General features: G+C 46.9%; 1 protein-coding gene across 6 annotated transcripts in view; it reads right to left on the bottom strand.

The window, feature by feature from the left end:
* Positions 1 to 11,681: 11,681 nt before the first annotated feature.
* mapta (microtubule-associated protein tau a) overlaps positions 11,682 to 25,978 on the bottom strand; it is a 158,571-nt gene continuing 144,274 nt past the window's right edge. For 4 of the 6 annotated variants that reach the window (XM_060939388.1, XM_060939387.1, XM_060939391.1 and 1 more), the window contains 2 exons: positions 15,224 to 15,368; positions 14,036 to 14,124 (listed from right to left, as the gene is read on the bottom strand). In XM_060939388.1, the coding sequence (XP_060795371.1) occupies positions 14,120 to 14,124; positions 15,224 to 15,368 (150 nt within the window). In that variant the 3' untranslated portion in view covers positions 14,036 to 14,119. Of the gene's footprint in view, positions 14,125 to 15,223; positions 15,369 to 25,978 lie in introns of those variants that run through there. The other 2 variants (XM_060939392.1, XM_060939390.1) reach the window with 2 other exon arrangements.

Raw genomic sequence — 25,978 nt, 5'->3', positions numbered from 1 at the left:
CACATTCTATTTCGAGGGGAAAAACATAGTGTAAAGGCATCGGTTAACCCTCATCTCACCCACTCGCTAATTTTGGGGACTGATTGGCCAGGGTTTAAGGAATTAATGACACACATAGTGAAGAGTGGGTCCTGACGTAATTCAGCTAGGGAAAGCCCTGGAGTAGCATTGGCAGGAGAAGCTGTCACAGAGCCGTCTACGTCAGCACCGCTTCAGGGCGATACGTAGAGTGAGGAGTGCCCCGTCCCTCATCCCTCTCTCGGGGATTTCCTTGGGGATTTCCCATTAGAGCAGTCACAAGATGGGACTCTGTGGCATGCATTTGACCAAGTGAGAGTAATCAGTGGTCAAATTCTCCAGCCAAATGTGACGCCGGCCTTCCCTTACTTTGCTATTATTAAGGATAGGCTATACCGAGTGACGCAGGACACTCAAACTGGTGAAAAGGTAACACAACTGTTAATTCCAAAGAGCCGCCGGGAATTCATATTCCAAGCGGCTCACTTTAATCCCATGGCCAGACACTTGGGCCAGGATAAGACACTAGCCTGAATAATGGCCCGGTTCTATTGGCCAGGGATTCACGGGGATGTCCGTTGGCGGTGTGCGGTGTGCCGCGAATGCCAATTGGTAAATCCTGCGGCCACTCCAAAAGCGTCTTTGCACCCTCTCCCTTTAATTGAGACCCCATTTGAAAGAATTGGGATGGATCTTGTCGTGCCATTAGATCAGTCAGCATGGGGATATCGCTTTATTTTAGTCCTGGTGGACTATGCAACGCGTTATCCAGAAGCAGTGCCACTCCGCAATATCTCAGCACGCAGTATAGCAGAAGCACACTCCTGCTTTATCTCTGGGGTCAGGATTCCAAAAGAAATCCTGACAGACCAAGGCACTACATTCATGTCATGCACACTGCGCTAACTGTATGGGTTACTGGGGATTAAGCCTATCCGCACCAGCATCTATCACCCACAAACGGATGGCTTAGTAGAACGGTTCAATCGAACTCTCAAAAATATAATTTGGAAGTTCGTAAGTGAAGATGCACATAATTGGGATAAGTGGCTCGAGCCTCTGTTATTTGCAGTACGAGAGGTCCTGCAAGCCTCCACAGGGTTTTCACCATTTGAATTGTTATATGGGCGTAAGCTGCGTGGCATTTTGGACGTGCTATGTGAAAATTGGGAGGAGGGACCTTCACCTAGTAAGAACAAAATTCAATATGTTCTCGACCTGCGTGCCAAACTCCACACACTCACGCACTTAACCCAGGAGAATTTGTGGCAGGCGCAAGAACGTCAAGTCCGACTGTACAACAGGGGCACGCGCCTTAGGGAGTTCACACCGGGAGACAAAGTACTCATATTACTGCCCACATCGAGCTCCAAATTGGTCACTAAGTGGCAAGGGCCCTTCGAGGTCACATGGCGAGTCAGGGACGTCGACTATGAGGTGAGACGTACAGACAGGGGTGGGGCATTGCAAGTTTACCACCTCAATCTATTAAAACGTTGGAATGAGGAGGTCCCCGTGGCATTGGTGTCAGTAATTCCGGAGAAGGCAGAGCTGGGGCCAGAGGTTCAAAAAAGAAAATTGACATTGCCCACAGCTTTGGTCCCCTGTGGAGACCACCTCTCCCCAACCCAGCTCACGGAGGTAGCCCAGTTGCAGAAAGAATTTTCTGACATGTTTTCACCCCTGCCTGGCTGCACCCACCTCATAGAACACCACATTGAGACGCCCCCAGGGGTGGTAGTGCATAGCCGCCCTTACCGTCTGCCCGAACACAAAAAAAGGTGGTCCGGGATGAACTTGAAGCCATGCTCGAAATGGGCATAATCGAGGAGTCCCACAGTGACTGGAGCAGCCCAGTGGTCCTGGTCCCCAAGACCGATGGGTCGGTCCGGTTCTGTGTGAGCTATAGGAGAGTCAACACGGTGTCTAAATTTGACGCATACCCAATGCCTTGCATTGATGATTTAACGAAGGGATATTGGCAGATCCCCTTGACTCCTCTGTCCCAAGAGAAAACGGCCTTTTCCACACCGTTTGGCTTACACCAATTTGTCACACTTCCTTTTGGGCTGTTTGGGTCACCCGCTACATTCCAGCGGCTTATGGACAGGGTCCTCTGCCCCCACGCCACCTACGCAGCCGCGTATCTGGATGACATTATCATCTACGGTAATGACTGGCCGCGGCACCTTGAACACCTTAGGGCCATCCTAAAGTCGCTGAGGCGGGCTGGTCTCACAGTCAACCCAAAGAAATGTGCGATTGGGCGGGTGGAAGTACAGTATCTGGGTTTCCACTTGGGCCGTGGGCAGGTGCGTCCCCAAATTAATAAGACGGCAGCGATTGTGGCCTGCCCAAGGCCCAAGACCAAAAAGGGGGTGAGACAGTTCCTGGGGCTGGCTGGCTACTATCGGAGGTTCATACCTAATTATTCAGACGTCACCAGCCCGCTGACTGATCTCACTAAAAAGGGAGCACCAGATCCGGTCCAGTGGACGGAGCAATGCCAACAGACTTTCTCTAAGGTAAAGGCTGCATTGCGTGGGGGGCCACTGTTACACTCCTCTGACTTTTCTCTCCCCTTTATTTTGCAGATGGACGCATCGGACAGAGGGCTGGGGGCCATTCTGTCCCAGGAGGTGGAGGGGGAGGAGCGTCCCATGCTGTACATTAGCCGGAAGCTGTCGATGTGGGAAGGCAGGTACAGCACGATTGAAAAAGAGTTCCTAGCCTGAGTCGGGCGGTGGGGGTATGTGGCAGCGGGGGCGTGGCCAAGCGTCGGTCTGTGAATGGAGTCAGGGAAGGTGAGTGGTCATGTCACTACACCTGTTATCAATTAACGTGTGTTTGTGTGTCTCCTTCAGTGACTGCGCCCGATAAAAGGAGAGTGAGAAGGGGAGGACGGCACCAAGGGCTTGATGATAGCCTGTGTGTGTGTGCGCGCGCGTGAGAAAGTGAGAGGTTTTGAGCCCTATGCTGAAAAGCAAAAATAAAAGAAACACTGTAAATGTAAACAACCGCATGCCGTGCTTCTGTGCTCCACCCATATCAGAGTCTTACTACAGAACGATGTTGTATAATGAAAAATGGGGAATGTTCTTAAGATTATATTCTTTACATGGTAGCTAAAAGGTACAACGCCGATTCCAAAAAAGTTGGGACAAAGTACAAATTGTAAATAAAAACAGAATGCAATAATTTACAAATCTCAAAAACTGATATTGTATTCACAATAGAACATAGACAACATATCAAATGTCGAAAGTGAGACATTTTGAAATTTCCTGCCAAATATTGGCTCATTTGAAAGTTCATGACAGCAACACATCTCAAAAAAGTTGGGACAGGGGCAATAAGAGACTGGAAAAGTTAAAGGTACAAAAAAGGAACAGCTGGAGGACCAAATTGCAACTTATTAGGTCAACTGGCAATAGGTCATTAACATGACTGGGTATAAAAAGAGCATCTTGGAGCAGCAGCGGCTCTCAGAAGTAAAGATGGGAAGAGGATCAGCAATCCCCCTAATTCTGCACTGACAAATAGTGGAGCAATATCAGAAAGGAGTTTGACAGTGTAAAATTGCAAAGAGTTTGAACATATCATCATCTACAGTGCATAATATCATCAAAAGATTCAGAGAATCTGGAAGAATCTCTGTGCGTAAGGGTCAAGGCCGGAAAACCATACTGGGTGCCCGTGATCTTTGGGCCCTTAGACGGCACTGCATCACATACAGGCATGCTTCTGTATTGGAAATCACAAAATGGGCTCAGGAATATTTCCAGAGAACATTATCTGTAAACACATTTCACCGTGCCATCCGCCATTGCCAGCTAAAACTCTACAGTTCAAAGAAGAAGCCGTATCTAAATGTGATCCAGAAGCGCAGACGTCTTCTCTGGGCCAAGGCTCATTTAAAATGGACTGTGGCAAAGTGGAAAACTGTTCTGTGGTCAGACAAATCAAAATTTGAAGTTCTTTATGGAAATCAGGGACGCCGTGTCATTCGGACTAAAGAGGAGAAGGACGACCCAAGTTGTTATCGGCGCTCAGTTCAGAAGCCTGCATCTCTGATGGTATGGGGTTGCATTAGTGCATGTGGCACGGGCAGTTTACACATCTGGAAAGACACCATCAATGCTGAAAGGTATATCCAGGTTCTAGAGCAACATATGCTCCTATCCAGATGACGTCTCTTTCAGGGAAGACCTTGCATTTTCCAACATGACAATGCCAAACCACATACTGCATCAATTACAGCATCATGGCTGCGTAGAAGAAGGGTCCGGGTACTGAACTGGCCAGCCTGCAGTCCAGATCTTTCACCCATAGAAAACATTTGGCGCATCATAAAACGGAAGATACGACAAAAAAGACCTAAGACAGTCGAGCAACTAGAATCCTACATTAGACAAGAATGGGTTAATATTCTGTGGTAGCGGGGGCGTGGTCAAGCGCCGGTCTGTGACAGGAGGGCGGAGTCAGGGAAGGTAAGTGGCAGAATCACTTCACCTGAGAGCAGTTAACCTGTGTTTGTGTGCCTTCCCAGTGACCGCGCCCTATATGAGGAGGGAGAGCGAGAGCGGAAGGAGCTCTTCCCGGAACCGACACTCGTTGTGTGTGTATGTGTGTGTCTGAGTAAAGTTTATACTGCAAAGTGTGAAAATAAATACTCAATTGGAACCTGATCTCTGTCCTGCCGTCCTCTGTGCTCCACCCACCTGCTCTGAACTGCCACACATTCCTAAACTTGAGCAACTTGTCTCCTCAGTCCCCAGTCGTTTACAGACTGTTGTAAAGAGAAAAGGGGATGTCTCATAGTGGTAAACATGGCCTTGTCCCAACTTTTTTGAGATGTGTTGTTGTCATGAAATTTAAAATCACCTAATTTTTATCTTTAAATGATACATTTTCTTAGTTTAAACATTTGATATGTCATCTATGTTCCATTCTGAATAAAATATGGAATTTTGAAACTTCCACATCATTGCATTCCGTTTTTATTTACAATTTGAACTTTGTCCCAACTTTTTTGGAATCAGGGTTGTATGTGCGTACACTCTGATCACTGTAGCCTGTTCTTGGGGGACTGTCACGGAAATGAGGATGGAGATGGACTGGATGCAATACAGGGATCTGTTTACTGGAAGACTACCTGTGGACACTGAACATCACATGGGACAATGAATGGACACGCAGCAATGTTGTGGTAGTTTCCTGGAAAGATTGCTTAACATGTCGTGCATGGACTAAAGTTTCTTGTCATGGACTGTTTATTTTATTTATTTTTATTTATTTTATTGTATTTTATTATCCTTATGTGATATTTTATCATGCCTTTTTTGGAGTGGTTGTCATACTCCTCCAATGTATGTTCTTAGTTTGGTGTTGTAAAAATTAAAACTCAATAAAGTCTCGTCTCGTCTCGTCTTCTTCCGCTTATCCAGGACCGGGTCGCGGAGGCAGCAGTCTAAGCATGGAAGCCCAAACTTCCCTTTCCCCAGACACCTCGGCCAGCTCCTCGGGAAGAACACCGAGGCGTTCCCAGGCCAGCCGAGAGACATAGTCCCTCCAGCGTGTCCTGGGTCTTCCCCGGGGCCTCCTCCCGGGGGGACATGCCTGGAACACCTCCCCAGGGAGGCGTCCAGGAGGCATCCGAAAAAGATGCCCGAGCCACCTCAGCTGGTTCCTCTCGATGTGGAGGAGCAGCGGCTCTACTCCGAGCTCCTCCCGAGTGACTGTGCTTCTCACCCTATCTCTAAGGGAGCGCCCAGCCACCCTGCGAAGGAAACTCATTTCAGCCGCTTGTATCCGCGATCTTTTTCTTTCTGTCATTACCCAAAGCTCATGACCATAGGTGAGAGTCGGAACGTAGATCGACCGGTAAATTGAGAGCTTCGCCTTTTGGCTCAGCTCCTTCTTCACCACGACGGACCAGTAAAGCGACCGCATCACTGCGGAGGCTGCACCGATCCGCCTGTCGATCTCACGCTCCATCCTTCCCTCACTCGTGAACAAGATCCCGAGATACTTAAACTCCTCCACTTGAGGCAGGACTTCTCCACCAACCTGGAGAGGGCAAGCCACCCTTTTCCGGTCGAGAACCATGGCCTCGGACTTGGAGGTGCTGATTCTCATCCCAGCCGCTTCACACTCGACTGCAAACCGCCCCAGTACATGCTGAAGGTCCTGGTTTGAAGAAGCCAACAGGACAACATCATCCGCAAAAAGCAGAGATGAAATCCTGTGGTTCCCAAACAGGATTCCTTCCGGCCCCTGGCTGCGCCTAGAAATTCTGTCCATAAAAATTATGAACAGAACCGGTGACAAAGGGCAGCCCTGACGGAGTCCAACATGCACTGGGAACAGGTCTGACTTACTGCCGGCAATGCGAACCAGACTCCTGCTCCGTTCGTACAGGGACCGGACAGCCCTTAGCAAAGAGCCCCGAACCCCATACTCCCGAAGCACCCCCCACAGAATACCACAGGGGACACGGTCGAATGCCTTCTCCAGATCCACAAAGCACATGTGGACTGGTTGGGCAAACTCCCATGAACCCTCGAGCACCCTATGAAGGGTATAGAGCTGGTCCAGTGTTCCGCGACCAGGACGAAAACCGCATTGTTCCTCCTGGATCCGAGGTTCGACTATCGGTCGAATTCTCCTCTCCAGTACCCTGGAGTAAACTTTTCCTGGGAGGCTGAGAAGTGTGATTCCCCTATAATTGGAGCACACTCTCCGGTCCCCTTTCTTAAAAAGAGGGACCACCACCCCAGTCTGCCACTCCAGAGGCACTGTCCCCGACCGCCACGCGATGTTGCAGAGGCGTGTCAACCAAGACAGCCCCACAACATCCAGAGACTTGAGATACTCAGGGCGGATCTCATCCACCCCCGGTGCCTTGCCACCGAGGAGCTTGCAAACCACCTCAGTGACTTCGGCTTGGGTAATGGACGAGTCCACCTCTGAGTCATCAGCCTCAGTCTCCTCAGTGGAAGACATGACGGTGGGATTGAGGAGATCCTCAAAGTATTCCTTCCACCGCCCGACAATGTCCCCAGTCGAGGTCAACAGCTCCCCACCCGCACTGTAAACAGTGTTGGCAGAGTACTGCTTCCCCCTCCTGAGGCGCCGGACGGTTTGCCAGAATTTCTTCGAGGCCGACCGATAGTCCTTCTCCATGGCCTCCCCGAACTCCTCCCAGTTCCGAGTTTTTGCCTCCGCAACTGCCCGAGCTGCAGCACGCCTGGCCTGCCGATACCCGTCGGCTGCCTCAGGAGTCCCGGAGGTCAACATGGCCCGATAGGACTCCTTCTTCAGCTTGACGGCATCCCTTACTTCCGGTGTCCACCACCGGGTTCGGGGATTGCCGCCACGACAGGCACCGGAGACCTTGCGGCCACAGCTCCGAACAGCTGCGTCCACAATGGAGGTAGAGAACATGGTCCACTCAGACTCAATGTCCCCCGCCTCCCTCGGAAGCTGGGAAAAGCTCTCCCGGAGGTGGGAGTTAAAGACCTCCCCAACAGAGTGCTCGGCCAGACGTTCCCAGCAGACCCTCACCATACGTTTGGGCCTGCCAGGTCTGTCCAGCTTCCTCCTCCGCCAGCGGATCCAACTCACCACCAGGTGGTGATCAGTTGACAACTCAGCCCCTCTCTTCACCCGAGTGTCCAAGACATAGGGTCGGAGATCAGATGACACGACTACAAAGTCGATCATCGACCTCCGACCTAAGGTGTCCTGGTGCCACGTGCACTTATGGACACCCCTATGCTCGAACATGGTGTTCGTTATGGACAAACTGTGACTAGCACAGAAGTCCAATAACAAAACACCACTCGGGTTCAGATCGGGGAGGCCGTTCCTCCCAACCACGCCCCTCCAGGTGTCACTGTCATCGCCCACGTGAGCATTGAAGTCCCCCAGTAGCACAATGGAGTCCCCAGTCTGAGCACCCCTCAGTACCTCTCCCAGGGACTCCAAGAAGGCCGGATACTCTATACTGCTATTTGGCCCGTAGGCACAAACAACAGCAAGAGCCCTCTCCCCAATCCGAAGGCGCAGAGAGGCGACCCTCTCGTTCACTGGGGTAAACTCCAACACATGGCGGCTGAGCTGGGGAGCTATAAGGAAGCCCACACCAGCCCGCCGCCGCTCACCATGGGCGACTCCAGAGAAGTGGAAAGTCCAGCCCCTCTCGAGGAGCTGGGTTCCAGAGCCCAAGCTGTGCGTGGAGGTGAGCCCGACTATCTCTAGCCGGTACCTCTCAACCTCCCGCACAAGCTCAGGCTCCTTCCCCCCCAGCGAAGTGACATTCCATGTCCCAACAGCCAGCCGCTGTGTCCGGGGGTCAGGTCGTCGAGGCCCCTGCCTTCGACTGCCACCCAATCCACACTGCACCAAACCCCTACTGCTACCTCTGTGGGTGGTGAACCCACAGGAGGTCGGGCCCACGTCGCCTCTTCGGGCTGAGCCCGGCCGGGCCCCATGGGCAAAGGCCCGACCACCAAGCGCTCGCATACGAGCCCCAACCCCGGGCCTGGCTCCAGGGTGGGGCCCCGGCTGCGTCCTACCGGGCGACGTCACGGTCCTGGATTTTTTCTCCATAGGGGTTTTTTGGTGAACTGCTCTTGGTCTGGCCTGTCACCTAGGACCTGTCTGCCTTGGGAAACCCTAACAGGGGCATAATGCCCCCGACAACATAGCTCCTAGGATCATTCAAGCACACAAACCCCTCCACCACAATAAGGTGGCAGTTAATAAAGTCAATAAAGTCTGAGTCATAAAAAAAGGTATCCAACAGAGAGTTATACATTAAGACAGGATGCTGCAGCGTTGTTATGGAGATAAAGAAACGCAGGCTGAAATAGCTTGGTCCTGTTCTAAGAATGACACCAGCTCGCATATCCTACACTGCTTTAAGATGGACACCACCAGGAAGGAGGAAAAGGGCAAGGTCGAGAACAATTGAATTGAAAGACCTAAAATTAACATGGGGAGAGGCACAGAAATGTGACCAAAGACGTGAAGTGGCGTGAACTCGTTGCGGCCTTACGTATGCTCCACCAGGGCTGACGAGGATGGATGATGATGAAATTTGTGGCAACAGCTTGGAGAAGGCCCAGATACTATATGGGTGTGATGGTCAGGTGTCCATAAACCTGTTGTATAAATTTTGGAACAGCTCCAAAAAATGGCAACAAGAGTTCCCTAATTATGAATGATAAATATAAGTTGACAAGGGTATGTAAAAACAGTATTGGAATACAGGATTGTCACTTGGAACAATAGAGAATTTATGAACACAGATAAAATATGGCTGCATGGTGCTCAGGCTGTTTCTTCCCTTTTTTTTTGGTATGTGCAGTTAATTGCATTTGAAGAACAAGTAATGATTTGCAAATTGCCTGGCTTGCTGTCCTTTAGGATAATTTCACTTGATGTATGATATTATATTAATTCTGTAGTTTCCATTTGGCAAAAATCCCAGTTATAATAGGTACAGTGGTTGCATTATGACATTTTACATCACATTAAATAATGTGTTTTATTTAAAGTAACATACAGCTGAGACAGTATGCAGTCCAAGCAATTGATTTCGCCAGGATGAACCTTTCAATGCCATTTCCGGTTCCAATGGTCTCATACCCCGGTAATCATGATACATAAAACTCTCATGGCTTTTAACTCCTTGTCATTGCCAGTTTGCATTGAAGGTGTCCATGGTTGAAAAAAAAAAAGGTTCGCCAAGTGTTCTTTGGATGTTTAATAGTACTAAATTTGGACTTTGAAAGGAAACGGCTATCTTAGTGGTTCAACATAGAATCTTCAAGGTTTCATCAGAGAGATCAGGGTCCTCCCCGTCCCCAAGAATGCAGTTGATAATCATTATTTCATTTAGCCAACAGTTGGTGACTTTTAAAATTTATAGATTGGACATGACATGCTTCTATTTACTATTATGTTATGTCTATTCTGCCTAAAGGATTTTCTCAGCAGTTAATAATACAGTATTATTTCTCACTTAGACCGAGATCATGACACAGCAGACTGTAGATATTTAAATAATATTGGCTGGCACTGAGTGGTATATCAGGTATATTCCATTCAGCTAGCATGATATTGAATGAGTTGAAGATGAGTCTAACTGAATGGAATATATCTGATTGTGGCAGCGGGGGCGTGGTCAAGCGCCGGTCTGTGACAGGAGGGCGGAGTCAGGGAAGGTAAGTGGCAGAATCACTTCACCTGAGAGCAATTAACCTGTGTTTGTGTGTCTTCCCAGTGACCGCGCCCTATATGAGGAGGGAGAGCGAGAGCGGAAGGAGCTCTTCCCGGAACCAACACTCGTTGTGTGTGTATCTGAGTAAAGTTTATACTGCAAAGTGTGAAAATAAATACTCAATTGGAACCTGATCTCTGTCCTGCCGTCCTCTGTGCTCCACCCACCTGCTCTGAACTGCCACAGTGGTGCTGAAACCCGGGATCTGGAGCACAGCAGCCTCACAGCCCCAGTCGGCACCACTGTGGCAGTTCAGAGCAGGTGGGTGGAGCACAGAGGACGGCAGGACAGAGATCAGGTTCCAATTGAGTATTTATTTTCACACTTTGCAGTATAAACTTTACTCAGATACACACACAACGAGTGTTGGTTCCGGGAAGAGCTCCTTCCGCTCTCGCTCTCCCTCCTCATATAGGGCGCGGTCACTGGGAAGACACACAAACACAGATTAATTGCTCTCAGGTGAAGTGATTCTGCCACTTACCTTCCCTGACTCCGCCCTCCTGTCACAGACCGGCGCTTGACCACGCCCCCACTGCCACATAGCTATACCATGAAAAAAAAGTCAGCCAATATTATTATACATACACATTCCTTTCAGGTGTTCAACTGCATATTTCTCTTTCAAAATTCTCTCAAAATTTTCTGTATTTAATGATACAAACCTGGCGGCCATATTTGTTTACAAATTGTCACAGTTACTCTCTAGTATGGAAGTTTTACATCTCCAACATATGACACTGTCTTGACAGTCATGCAATATCGTAAACTATATTCAACGCTGGTGGTGTAGTGGTTAGCGCTGTTGCCTCACAGTAAGAAGGTCCGGGTTCGAGCCCCACGGCCGGCGAGGGCCTTTCTGTGCGGAGTTTGCATGTTCACCCCATGTCCGCGTGGGTTTCCTCCAGGTGCTCCGGTTTCCCCCACAGTCCAAAGACATGCAGGTTAGGTTAACTGGTGACTCTAAAGTGACCATAGGTGTGAATGTGAGTGTGAATGGTTGTCTGTGTCTATGTGTCAGCCCTGTGATGACCTGGCAACTTGTCCAGGGTGTACCCCGCCTTTCACCCGTAGTCAGCTGGGATAGGCTCCAGCTTGCCTGCGACCCTGTAGAACAGGATAAAGCGGCTAGAGATAATGAGATGAGATATTCAACACTCGTTCTCCATTGGGTAGAGTGACATAATACATGTATAACAGCATAACAGAGCCACTGGTACTGTATTTCTCTTCATTTCTCATCTGTTTGTATGTTATGCACCAATGTAGTACTGTAATAAAGTCCCCATTCATTAGTAATTTAACTTCTTGATCTCAACAAGGCCATTTTATAAGGAACATCAGCCAAAAGAAGTGCTATTTTTATAGCCTTTATTTCCAAATTCACATGTACATGAACAAGAATCAGTTATTATTAAAACACACAAGAACAATATTGACAATCACATTTCTCAAGCAAAAATTTACAAGCGCAGAATTAGGTGAATGGCGTCAATGACAGCAAAATGGCAAACCCACCAGGTCAAGCTTACAGTGTGGAACACGAACTTACACTCAAAGCGGTGGCCTTTCCAGAAGTCACTTCTGGATCGAGGTACCTTTCCCTTGACCCACACTCGTACATGAAACACAACTTCTTTCACCCAAGGCAAAACTTCCAGTAGCCCACCTACCACATATAGTATACAAACCCCATCCAAGAACATTCAAAAACACATTGTTGATCCATAAAAATAAAAAAATCCCATAAAAGACCAGATAACAGCATGCAGATTATTGTGGTGCGAGCAACAACCGCTGAACTGCTCTGCTATTTTTTTCAGCACTCATGTTCCTTGGCAAATAGATGAACCGTAAATGTTAATACACATACATTATATAACTACCGCTATCTATACAGCTCCTCCATCATAAAGAAAGTGTGTGTGTGTGTGTGTGTGTGTGTGTGTGTGTGGTCATCTGTTGGATAATATATTCCCTTCTACTACTATATGGTGCAGAAAAAAAAGCACAATCCATATTACAAAATATACATTAAAAAGAACGGTGTTCAAAACTGGAGGTGATGCAGAGGCATGCAAGGAGCATAGATAGACATTTTGAAGCTCAATGAGTGTGCTGTGACAATGCAGTCTAGGCTACTAAGGGAGAATTTTAGCAATGTTGTTGGTTGAAAGTTTGATTTTATAGAAATCAAAATCACCCTGTGCCGTAAAAACTGGGGTTTTTAAGATTTGAGGTGTTTAAAACAGGAGTGTATACAATGTGCCTTCCATGCAATTCAACTGGGGTTTCAAGGACAATACAAGAACACTATGTTGACAGTGAATGTGTAAAATGTGATGGCACATCAGTGTGGAAAATACTTTGCTGAAAGTTCAATTACCAACTTTTCACAGTACAAGAGTTTGGGCATGAACAAAGCACAAAATTGGTACAAAACACTTTTGGGTTAAAGACACTCTTTGTATGTACTCCAATTTCATGAAGCATTGAAACGTAAAATCATGTCTACAACTGAATTATCACCAAAGCACACAGTTCTAAATAACCAACAGCAGCTTATTTGTTACTGTAATGATAAACATGGTTCGAAAAACCATTCAGATTTTTTTTTAGTCAAATCAGTGACATACTGTATTGTGTAAAAAATGTTCAAATACTAATAACTTAAATTCTCAACATTGGGCGAAGATGAAAATGCTTAATGTTAGCATTCAGGAATATAAATGTGAGTGAATTATTATCACCAAAGCTGCATTGCTGCAAACAGGGAAGAAGTTATATAGGAGAGGCATCTATAATGTAGCACTGACTAAAAAAAAAAGACTGCCAGCAGGCTCAACACTTTTTTCCCATATCAAATATGTCTCATATCCACAGAATAATACTGTAAGAAAAGTGGCTGACAAACAACATTTCATTTACATGAAGCTCGCCGAATCTCACTCGATTTTTGGAAATCTCAAATTTTGTTGAGTTATTTTTGATACAATCAACCTGCATGATGAACCACAACCTAATAGATGGTTTGATGGATGTTTGGAGAGATATTCAGCTTTTTCTTGAAGTAAAACATTCCTACCCTGTTTCTAAAAACACATTACTATTTTAATCCTTGCTTCATGCATCAATTTTATGAAGATGCTTTTCTCTTCTTGGAACCAATTTAATGTAAGACCTTCCATATAGCATTCTCTCAACACCAAAGCAAGAAAAAGAGAAGTTTTGAGTTGGTCTTTCCATGCTTTCCAGACTGTCCAAATCCAATATTTTCCCAATTTTGTGAAATTAGGACCAATCACTTAAAATACTTAAAGCAAAAGGTACAGAAAATGTGACATGTCAAAGGAAAAGAATGAGATTGATCATTGATCATTTGAACAGCTAAAGAGACTTTTTATTTTAATTTTTTTATTTTTGCAGTCATGGGCAACTGATGCTCAGGACATGATAAGGCCAAATACAAATGATGTTGCAAAACTTTAACGGTGATAGCGAGAGCTCCGTGATATGGGATCCTCACTCATCAGCAACGGAATGAGGGAGATGAAGACTTTCTTATGTCCATAAATGACTGTAGCAAGAGGGTTTAGGAAGAGAGAGGACAAGTGGAGAGATCACAAGCCCTGCTTGGCCAACGAGGCGCTCACCTCATCTGCAAGGGTAGCGAGCTGAGGTGGGTCAGCCATGTTGATGCTGCCAGAGGAGGAAACAGTACTGAGCTGCTGGGGAGACTCTTCCAGAGAGATGATCTCGGCGCCATGGTCCGTCCGTGCCTTTGCCTGCTCACGGAACATCAGCTTGTGTGTCTCAATCTGGGATGAGCAAAAATAAAACCTAATGTTCACTTGGTCTTATTGGTGGCATTATGCTAAGTTATGCTCTTTATGCTGTTCTGTGCAGTTACTGTCCTATGTCTACAGAATAACAATAATATTACAGTTGCCCCCTTATGGCCAAAAATTTCATTACAAAAACAAATTATTTTTATTTCCTAAATAAAATAAGTAAAAAATATATTTGTGGTTTGGTCACAAATCCCTGCATTCATGGATATATTGTACTGATATACAGTACTGTGCAAAAGTCTTAGGAACATGTAAAGAAATGCTATAGCCCAAAAATGGCTTAAAAAAAAAGAAATGTTTCAACATTAAAAAAAAAAAAACCTATAAACAGGAAGCAGTAAGCCATAATAAATGAAACCAATCAATAATTGGTGTGAGACAACCCTTTGCTTAAAAAAAAAGTCTCAGGTATAATGAGTGCAGTTTTATAAGGAAATGAGCTGTATGTTTTACTGAGCATCTTGCAGAACCAGTTACAGTTCTTCTGGATATTTTGCCATACTTGCTTCTTAATTTTGCACCAAAACCCAGTAGCCTTCATTATGTTTTCTTCTTTAATCTGAAAAGTGGTCTCTTATGTAATATGCTGCTCAGATACATTTTTTTCCTGTAATATTTAATTTTGTGCTGGAAAATGGACATTTGGGAGTCTAAAATGTTTGTGTAATGTTTTGACTCGATAAAGTAGAAATCATCAAGTAGAAATCTATAACAAAGTTTGTATGAAAAAATAGGGGGCTAAGACTTTTGCACAGTACTGTATATACATTGCTCAGTTTACAACTTTAAAACATATAATGACAAAATATAAAAACGTATCAAAATCAACATCTTGTTTTGACAGGAATCAATAAAGGCACTGAGGCATGTTTATTTTATTGACCTCTTGTTATTGTTAGCCTAAAAGTAAGTCTAATGTGTTGTGTTAATTTTTAAAAAAATGGCATTATGCCATAATAGTTGCTATTCCCTCACACACCTACTTTCCAAGAAGGTATTTCTGGTGCCACGCCATTAAACATTTATGTGGATGGATTTCATACACACTCCCTTCCTAGATACTTACTGGAGTCTTCGATCTTTATCTGGGGGTTGCTGAGGTGGATAGGTTCTGGGGAGACACTGATGGATGATGGGGTGGTGGGGTCACTGGGGTCAGGGGAGAGAGAGCCCTCATATTGGGGTGTGCCTGCACCTCTCCCTTTCTCTCTCTACACACCCAGCACATTGTGGCAAATGAATGGTAACATAAGCAACATACGAAACCAAAAACATAAGAAATGAAAATTAGATGGTTGCAATATAAATTGCAGAGGGGATGCAAAATGAGAACAAATTCTTGGGTAGACTGAAAAATCTAAATCAAATGCAATAACAGAAATGATAAGAAGAAATGTTTTCAATGGAAATGGTTTGGAAGCAAAATGTGGCCGGTATTTTACTCTATATGGCCAAAAGCTTATGGACACCTGCCCATCACACAAGAGTTATGGGAAGGCCCATGCTGGCCTTCCCATAACTCTTGCCCCAAAGTTGGAAGCAAACAATTGTGTAGAATGTCTGTTGTAGCTTTACAATTCACTGGAATTGGAAGAGTGCAAACATATTCCAGTATGGCAGTGTACCTGTGCACAATGTGAGCTCCATGAAGACGTGGTTTGCCAAGGTTATCATAACAGCTGCTTCTCTAACCTGCCTCTGAAGATTAAAGAAGCAGCCTTGGGCCCAAAGGGTTGCTGGTTTGATTTCTGGGACCGGCAGGAAAAATGTGAGGGGAGCTGAGCGAATGAACAGCACTTTCCCCTCCCTCTGCATCATAGCTGAAGTGCCCTTGAGCAAGGCAGCTTACCCCCAACTACTCCCTGGATGCTGCAGCATAGCTGCCTACTGCTCTGGGTATGTGTGTGTGCTCATTGCATACTTGTGTTCACTGCTTCAGATGGGTTAAATGCAGAGGAAGAATTTTGCTGTGCTTGAGTGTACATGTGACAAAGAAAGGCTTCTTCTTAAGGGAACTAAATCTGGAATGAGATGTTCAAGAAATACATATGGTCAGGTGTCCATTAACTTTTGGCCATATAATGTATATTCACAGCTGTTTCTGGACTGGTATGGATTATCAGAGGTGGTGGCAGGAAGTTTTGGATGGGGGAGGGGACGTGTCGTGTACCAAAGGTGTGCCAAATCTAGGGGGGTCTGGGGGCATGCCCCCCCGGGAAATTTTGGAATTTTCAACCCTCTAAAATGCTATTTCCCACATTTAGAGAGGCAAATTTTGGTGGATTAAAGCTAAGTTTAATCTCTCTATTAGAGTACATTTCATCCATGTATTTTTTTCTATATGAAACAGAACTAATGATACTATAACGTAATTACGTCTGCTTAGCATCATTGAGAGGATAACACTCTCTTACCATGGGTTTGGTCAGGGCAGCAAGCGAATTCATGTAGATCTAGAGCAGCATCAAATTTTTGGGCACCCAAAACTACTTGTACACCTCGTGAATGCTATTTAGCCATCCAGACAGGACACGAGTTATCAGTCAGATACAAATTAGCGACACTGCCTTGCTGTCACAGGGTCCCCGCTTTAGCACGAGTACCCAAGGAGACCAGACATGTCTAGACAGTTGCCACAGCAACGGGTTAATTAGTCCACAGAATGTTCATAAATCAGCTTGTCTACTAAAAGTGATGGGTTTTGCAGTTCTGCGTAAGCCAAATAAGGAAAATCCCGGAAAGTGGAGGCAATTGGTGATGTCAGGGCCAGGCTAATTTGCATCGGTTTTGGTGCGAATGGGTGCTACCAACCTACAGTACAAAGGGATGCCGCCGGGGCGCTGGGATGAAGGGACGCAGCGGGATTTAATAAGGGAAAACAAAGGCATGCAGCAGGCTGTTTATTCACACTACTCTCTCCTTTTCTTCCTTGTAAATAGTCAAAGGACTCCCATCGTAACTTGGGGGGGGGGGCTCAACATAATTTTAGGGAGGACGGTCGCCCCCTGTGTTGCCACCACTGATTATAGATCAGTAAAGTTATGCAATCCTCAAAATCTCATATCTTCTTCAAACGCGACCAAGAAATTCAGGCATTTTTGTATGTGGATGCACAAAGCAAGCAGAAGAGAGAGGGTAAGAAAGCTGTATGAGAGAATGGAAGGAAAGTAAGCAACCATCACCTGTTATGTTAACTTTGAATTCTCTTGGGCAGTACATCAATCACTAGCCTAGGCTGACTTTCCACATGAAACTATTGAGAGAAATTGGAAAGTGGAACTATTATTCGTAAGCTAAGTCAATCAGTATGTTTACATGCACGTCCAAATCGAGCTACTGTCGGTAATCAAGCAAAGGGTCCCAGCAGGGGTGCCAGAGAAATCCAATCCTACATGCACAAGTGAAATCGGGCTATTGTGCAAGGTGCATTGTGCCACTGTGCCATTGAGCCACACGTGGCGCTACACGCCCCATCGTGTTGGTACACTTCCGGTTGTCGTCATGAAGAAGAGCTATAGTGTTGCCAGATACTGCTGACGTATTCCAGTCCAAAACATGTTCAAATCCGCTAAAATGCACTTAAAACCCCCCAATCTGGCAACACTGGCAGTTCCGTGTTCAAACTGTTAGGCTTGCTCTAACAGACTGCATGGCTACAAACTGTCCGGCGCAGACCACTGTTTTGTAAGACAACTTATTTTGCACAATAATATTTTTCTAAAGTCCATTTTTTGCTTACAATTTAACTTATGTCTTAATAAACACACAAAAAGTTCAATTGTTTTGTTTTTATTGACATTCTTCAGATGTTGGACATATATTTGTGTGTGTATATATACACACACACACACACACAAATACAATGACTTGTTTATGTACACAATTCACAGCTATGCAACAGCTGTACAGATGTATTTGGTGATACAGTAAGTGAGCTAAATTTTAACAGTGCAAACAATGCCACAAAAAGAAAAGATTCATGCCGTTGTCATGATTCGTTGTCATGCTGACCGAGGCTGTTGTGTTTCCCTTGTGGTCTCGTCACTCGTCACTTCCGGAAGGGGCAGTGCTGAAGTAAGTAGCTCGAATACGTAGCTCAACAGGGTATACATGCACTAAGTAGCTCGGCAGAAATCGCATAATCTAGGTCGTGTAGCTCGATTCCGAGAAATCAAGTTCGGTTCAATTTCAGCCGAATTAAGGTGTATACATGGCATTTTGAACTTCGATTTCAGTCGAGCAACGGCAGAAATTCGATTCTCTCTATGTGCATGTAAACGCACTGAATGTCAAAACATATAATAGCAGATTAGCATAATACTAAACAAAAAGTTTGGCCTGTAAGGAGTCCAACTGCACATTGAGAGTTGGTCTTCTTTCTCTAATGTAGAGCATTTTGTACAACAAGCAGTCGAATTTACTCTGACACTTTCTTTTTTGTTTCACATTAGGCTAATCTGTTTTTATATGTTTTGACATTGACTTAGCTTACAAACACTCGATTGATAATGGTGTCCGAGCGGCACTGAAACGTTACACTCTTTTCCTTAATTTTTAGTACACTTTGTTTTTCTCAATCTTCATTTAAGAATTATTATTATTATTATTTTACAGTAAGTTTGCCTAAAGATGTTTAAAACCTTGCTAGCTAAGTGTGATTTCCTTATAAAGTTGTGAAATAATTTTTACGATTGTGAAACAGGCATGAGCCTAATCAGTTCAGTTTGTCATTAGATAACATTTATCAAATTGTCCATGATGCTCGTGTGCCAAAGTGGACTCATAATAGACTGTTTAAATGTCAGGTGAACATTTTACAACCCCGATTCCAAAAAAGTTGGGACAAAGTACAAATCGTAAATAAAAACAGAATGCCCCCTCCTTGAACTGCCACCTTATTGTGGTGGAGGGGTTTGTGTGCTTGAATGATCCTAGGAGCTATGTTGTCGGGGGCATTATGCCCCTGTCAGGGTTTCCCAAGGCAGACAGGTCCTAGGTGACAGGCCAGACTAAGAGCAGTTCACCAAAACCCCTATGGAGAGAAATCCGAGGACCGTGACGTCGCCCGGGATGACGCAGCCGGGGCCCCACCCTGGAGCCAGGCCCGGGGTTGGGGCTCGTATGCGAGCGCTTGGTGGCCGGGCCTTTGCCCATGGGGCCCGGCCGGGCTCAGCCCGAAGAGGTGACGTGGGCCCGACCTCCTGTGGGTTCACCACCCACAGAGGTAGCAGTAGGGGACTGGTGCAATGTGGATTGGGTGGCAGTCGAAGGCAGGGGCCTCGACGACCTGATCCCCGGACACAGCGGCTGGCTGTTGGGACATGGAATGTCACTTCGCTGGGGGGGAAAGAGCCTGAGCTTGTGCGGGAGGTTGAGAGGTACCGGCTAGAGATAGTCGGGCTCACCTCCACGCACAGCTTGGGCTCTGGAACCCAGCTCCTCGAGAGGGGCTGGACTCTCCACTTCTCTGGAGTTGCCGGTGGTGAGCGGCGGCGGGCTGGTGTGGGCTTGCTTATAGCTCCCCAGCTCAGCCGCCATGTGTTGGAGTTTACCCCAGTGAACGAGAGGGTCGCCTCGCTGCGCCTTCGGATTGGGGAGAGGGCTCTTGCTGTTGTTTGTGCCTATGGCCCAAATAGCAGTATAGAGTATCCGGCCTTCTTGGAGTCCCTGGGAGAGGTACTGAGGAGTGCTCAGACTGGGGACTCCATTGTGTTACTGGGGGACTTCAATGCTCACGTGGGAGATGACAGTGACACCTGGAGGGGCGTGGTTGGGAGGAACGGCCTCCCCGATCTGAACCCGAGTGGTGTTTTGTTATTGGACTTCTGTGCTAGTCACGGTTTGTCCATAACGAACACCATGTTCGAGCATAGGGGTGTCCATAAGTGCACGTGGCACCAGGACACCTTAGGTCGGAGGTCAATGATAGACTTTGTAGTCGTTTCATCTGATCTCCGGCCCTATGTCTTGGACACTCGGGTGAAGAGAGGGGCTGAGCTGTCAACTGATCACCACCTGGTGGTGAGTTGGATCCGCTGGCGGAGGAGGAAGCTGGACAGACCTGGCAGGCCCAAACGTATGGTGAGGGTCTGCTGGGAACGTCTGGCCGAGCACTCTGTCGGGGAGGTCTTTAACTCCCACCTCCGGGAGAGCTTTTCCCAGCTTCCGAGGGAGGCGGGGGACATTGAGTCTGAGTGGACCATGTTCTCTACCTCCATTGTGGATGCAGCTGTTCGGAGCTGTGGCCGCAAGGTCTCCGGTGCCTGTCGTGGCGGCAATCCCCGAACCCGGTGGTGGACACCAGAAGTAAGGGATGCCATCAAGCTGAAGAAGGAGTCCTATCGGGCCATGTTAACCTCCAGGACTCCCGAGGCAGCTGACGGGTATCGGCAGGCCAGGCGTGCTGCAGCTCGGGCAGTTGCGGAAGCAAAAACTCGGAACTGGGAGGAGTTCGGGGAGGCCATGGAGAAGGACTATCGGTCGGCCTCGAAGAAATTCTGGCAAACCGTCCGGCGCCTCAGGAGGGGGAAGCAGTACTCTGCCAACACTGTTTACAGTGCGGGTGGGGAGCTGTTGACCTCGACTGGGGACATTGTCGGGCGGTGGAAGGAATACTTTGAGGATCTCCTCAATCCCACCGTCATGTCTTCCACTGAGGAGACTGAGGCTGATGACTCAGAGGTGGACTCGTCCATTACCCAAGCCGAAGTCACTGAGGTGGTTTGCAAGCTCCTCGGTGGCAAGGCACCGGGGGTGGATGAGATCCGCCCTGAGTATCTCAAGTCTCTGGATGTTGTGGGGCTGTCTTGGTTGACACGCCTCTGCAACATCGCGTGGCGGTCAGGGACAGTGCCTCTGGAGTGGCAGACTGGGGTGGTGGTCCCTCTTTTTAAGAAAGGGGACCGGAGAGTGTGCCCCAATTATAGGGGAATCACACTTCTCAGCCTCCCAGGGAAGGTTTACTCCAGGGTACTGGAGAGGAGAATTCGACCAATAGTCGAACCTCGGATCCAGGAGGAACAATGCGGTTTTCGTCCTGGTCGCGGAACACTGGACCAGCTCTATACCCTTCATAGGGTGCTCGAGGGTTCATGGGAGTTTGCCCAACCAGTCCACATGTGCTTTGTGGATCTGGAGAAGGCATTCGACCGTGTCCCCCGTAGTATTCTGTGGGGGGTGCTTCGGGAGTATGGGGTTCGGGGCTCTTTGCTAAGGGCTGTCCGGTCCCTGTACGAACGGAGCAGGAGTCTGGTTCGCATTGCCGGCAGTAAGTCAGACCTGTTCCCAGTGCATGTTGGACTCCGGCAGGGCTGCCCTTTGTCACCGGTTCTGTTCATAATTTTTATGGACAGAATTTCTAGGCGCAGCCAGGGGCCAGAAGGAATCCTGTTTGGGAACCACAGGATTTCATCTCTGCTTTTTGCGGATGATGTTGTCCTGTTGGCTTCTTCAAACCAGGACCTTCAGCATGCACTGGGGCGGTTTGCAGTCGAGTGTGAAGCGGCTGGGATGAGAATCAGCACCTCCAAGTCCGAGGCCATGGTTCTCGACCGGAAAAGGGTGGCTTGCCCTCTCCAGGTTGGTGGAGAAGTTCTGCCTCAAGTGGAGGAGTTTAAGTATCTCGGGATCTTGTTCACGAGTGAGGGAAGGATGGAGCGTGAGATCGACAGGCGGATCGGTGCAGCCTCCGCAGTGATGCGGTCGCTTTACCGGTCCGTTGTGGTGAAGAAGGAGCTGAGCCAAAAGGCGAAGCTCTCAATTTACCGGTCGATCTACGTTCCGACTCTCACCTATGGTCATGAGCTTTGGGTAATGACCGAAAGGACAAGATCGCGGATACAAGCGGCCGAAATGAGTTTCCTTCGCAGGGTGGCTGGGCGCTCCCTTAGAGATAGGGTGAGAAGCACAGTCACTCGGGAGGAGCTCGGAGTAGAGCCGCTGCTGCTCCACATCGAGAGGAATCAGCTGAGGTGGCTCGGGCATCTTTTTCGGATGCCTCCTGGACGCCTCCCTGGGGAGGTGTTCCAGGCATGTCCCCCCGGGAGGAGGCCCCGGGGAAGACCCAGGACACGCTGGAGGGACTATGTCTCTCGGCTGGCCTGGGAACGCCTCGGTGTTCTTCCCGAGGAGCTGGCCGAGGTGTCTGGGGAAAGGGAAGTTTGGGCTTCCCTGCTTAGACTGCTGCCTCCGCGACCCGGTCCCGGATAAAGCGGAAGAAGACGAGACGAGACGAGACGAGACGAAAACAGAATGCAATAATTTACAAATCTCAAAAACTGATATTGTATTCACAATAGAACATAGACAACATATCAAATGTCGAAAGTGAGACATTTTGAAATTTCCTGCCAAATATTGGCTCATTTGAAAGTTCATGACAGCAACACATCTCAAAAAAGTTGGGACAGGGGCAATAAAAGGCTGGAAAAGTTAAAGGTACAAAAAAGGAACAGCTGGAGGACCAAATTGTAACTCATTAGGTCAATTGGCAATAGGTCATTAACATGACTGGGTATAAAAAGAGCATCTTGGAGTGGCAGTGGCTCTCAGAAGTAAAGATGGGAAGAGGATCACCAATTCCCCTAATTCTGCACCGACAAATAGTGGAGCAATATCAGAAAGGAGTTTGACAGTGTAAAATTGCAAAGAGTTTGAACATATCATCATCTACAGTGCATAATATCATCAAAAGATTCAGAGAATCTGGAAGAATCTCTGTGCGTAAGGATCAAGGCCAGAAAACCCATACTGGGTGCCCGTGATCTTCGGGCCCTTAGACGGCACTGCATCACATACAGGCATGCTTCTGTATTGGAAATCACAAAATGGGCGCAGGAATATTTCCAGAGAACATTATCTGTGAACACAATTCACCGTGCCATCCGCCGTTGCCAGCTAAAACTCTATAGTTCAAAGAAGAAGCCGTATCCAAACATTATCCAGAAGTGCAGACGTCTTCTCTGGGCCAAGGCTCATTTAAAATGGACTGTGGCAAAGTGGAAAACTGTTCTGTAGTCAGACGAATCAAAATTTGAAGTTCTTTATGGAAATTGGATGCCGTGTCATTCGGACTAAAGAGGAGAAGGACGACCCAAGTTGTTATCAGCGCTCAGTTCAGAAGCCTGCATCTCTGATGGTATGGGGTTGCATTAGTGCGTATGGCATGGGCAGCTTACACATCTGGAAAGACACCATCAATGCTGAAAGGTATATGTAAGGGGCAGTGCCCACTTAAAGACAACTAACCTGAGTTTACTTAGAACTAAATGGGATAGCAGCTGGTATAGGAATAGTAGTTACTTGAGATGTGTGCATGTGTGTGTATGTATAGCTGTGTGTTATGTCTATGTTTCCCACCCCACAACTTAGAATAAGAAACCAGTTTGAATAAACCAATTATTTTATTAGAGCTCTAAGCTCCAAGGCTACTAGCAAATGTTAAATGAAATAATGAGATATCTTATTTAGAAAAATAATGAAACGAAATAAAGTAGATAAGTAATCTTCAGTGCTCCACTTAAATTTTTGTTACAAAGGGGCCTTCAGAGACAGTTTAACACATTCAGTTTCTTATTAACCCAACACTCTTATTTTCAATATCAACCTAGGCATTTCACACAACACAATTGGGTCCCGGGACTGCACTAATAGATACACCGAATAATAGTATCAAACAGTAAATCTTGTTTGCAAAAATCAAAATAAGCCTGATTAGCCCACCTTAATACACTCACTAGGGCAATCAAAAGTAAGGCTACCACCACATAAATGAAAGACCTTCAACGTTACAGTGTACAAATCAAAATCACCATGCACAAGTAAGAATACGGGCAATAATGTCACGGAGTTCCGAATGTCCATAAATGCAATTGTGAGCACAGTTCCTCAACGTGAAACAACGTTACTCAGTTCCGTAGCACTTAATCCAGCAGTTGCACAAATGTTTAGTCTTTAAGGAGTTGTAAAAGACTCCTTAAAACAGTGCTGCTTTGCGTGAAGTCAGGTGGCAGGGTATACTCACAAACCCATGGAAGGAGAGCGAGGGAGAGAATGAAGGAAACTTTCAACCTGTTCGGATCGGAGCAAACCAGTGTTCATGGACCCCAGCGCCATCTTCCCGCTTAGGCTCACCAGCTGTCACCACTCACACCGTTCCAACACCCGAACTTTGCAAATGACAAGTTTTCTTGTCAACAGAATAAAACTTCACCGCACCAGACTTCTCCGGCTCATGGTGCTCGCCACCATGTTTCGATAAGTCCCTTTGTTCAACTCCGCTCCGCCTCTCCACTCTCCCTCCATACCTGACATGCCCTCTCATTGGCTGAGGAGCCACTCATGCCCTCTCCCACATTCCCCCCTTCCAAACCCTGCCACCACCAAGACTTCATGACAGCACTGGACCACGTTGAGCAATGTCCATTAGTACGCCATAGTCCGGACGTGCCACAGGGACCACAGAAAAGCTCTTCTCTTCTTTTTTTTTTTACAGAAAAGCTTTTTTTTCTCTTCTTTTACATCAAACATAAACAGAGGTAGCACACAAGGTAAGAACACGATACATGTTAAAATCAAATGCAATAACATATTACAGCAAAACAAAACATGTTTAAACTATTTCAAGACATAATCCTGAAACCTAATAGGGAGCTGACCCCTTGAACTTCTCTGAGGCCTAGGAGGCAGAGGCTGATCCTCACTATCTGTACTGGACCCATCTACATCAGCAAATGATGCACTTCCCTCTGACTCCACCCCTGTACCCTGGCCTTCATCTAAAACTGATTGCTCACTATGTTCATCCCCACTACCGGTGTCAGAGTTACTGTCTTGTGGACCGTGGGTGTGCATGTTGTGAGTGTGAGGTGCATGGTGGGTGTGAGGAGCGTTGTGAGTATGTTGTGTATGGTGCGTGTGAGGTTCCTGGGGGGGACTATACGGCACATAAATCATATCGCCTTCGTCAGACATAGTCTGATCTAAAGCCCTATGTGAACAATGGGATTTGGGACTTCTTTGAAACCTGGGGACTTCGAAAGTGCAGGGTTTCAACTGGTCTCTGTGTACAACTCGAGTAGGGCCGCCAGCCTCTGGCTTAATGGTGAAGACTGGCATATCAGGGTGGTTCTGGGCCACCACCAGGTAGGGATCTGACTCCCAGCGATCCTGAATCTTATTTCTTCCCCGTGGTCGGTGATTCCACAAAAGAACTCTGTCTCCCGGTCTAAGGAGCGCTCCGCGGGCTTTGCGATCATAAATCCTCTTCCGTCTCCGAGAGGCATCCTGTCCAGCTTGGCATGCTGCATCTACTGCGGTCCGTAACCGCTGATGATGGCTGAGGACCCACTCATCAAGGTTTTCAACATCACTAACTTCCAGGTCTTTGCCTCCTAGTATGTCTCTAGGTAGTTGTGCATCCCTCCCAAAGAGCAGATAAAAGGGTGAGTACCCAGTCGAGCTGTGTATGTGACTGTTATAGGCCATGGTTAACTCTGGAAGATGTTCTCTCCAGTTTCTTTTCTTTTCTGCAGGGAGCGACCTGAGTATGTTGTGCATCGTCCTGTTAAAACGTTCACACTGGGCATTGCCCTGCGGGTGATAGGGACTCGTCCTGCTCTTGGCAATCCCGTACACATGACAGAGCTCTTTAATGACACTGGCCTCAAAGTTCCGACCTTGGTCAGAATGTAACCTAGCAGGACAACCATAATAGACAAACTAGTTCTTAATGATTGCATTGGCTGTCGTTCTAGCTGTCTGGTCTTTGGTTGGAACTGCTATCGTGAACCTTGTAAGCATATCAGTAAGCACAAGGACATTT

The sequence above is a fragment of the Neoarius graeffei genome, chromosome 14 (assembly GCF_027579695.1).
Source record: "Neoarius graeffei isolate fNeoGra1 chromosome 14, fNeoGra1.pri, whole genome shotgun sequence".
NCBI lineage: Eukaryota > Metazoa > Chordata > Actinopteri > Siluriformes > Ariidae > Neoarius > Neoarius graeffei.
This window is presented reverse-complemented; position numbering and strand designations above follow the sequence as displayed.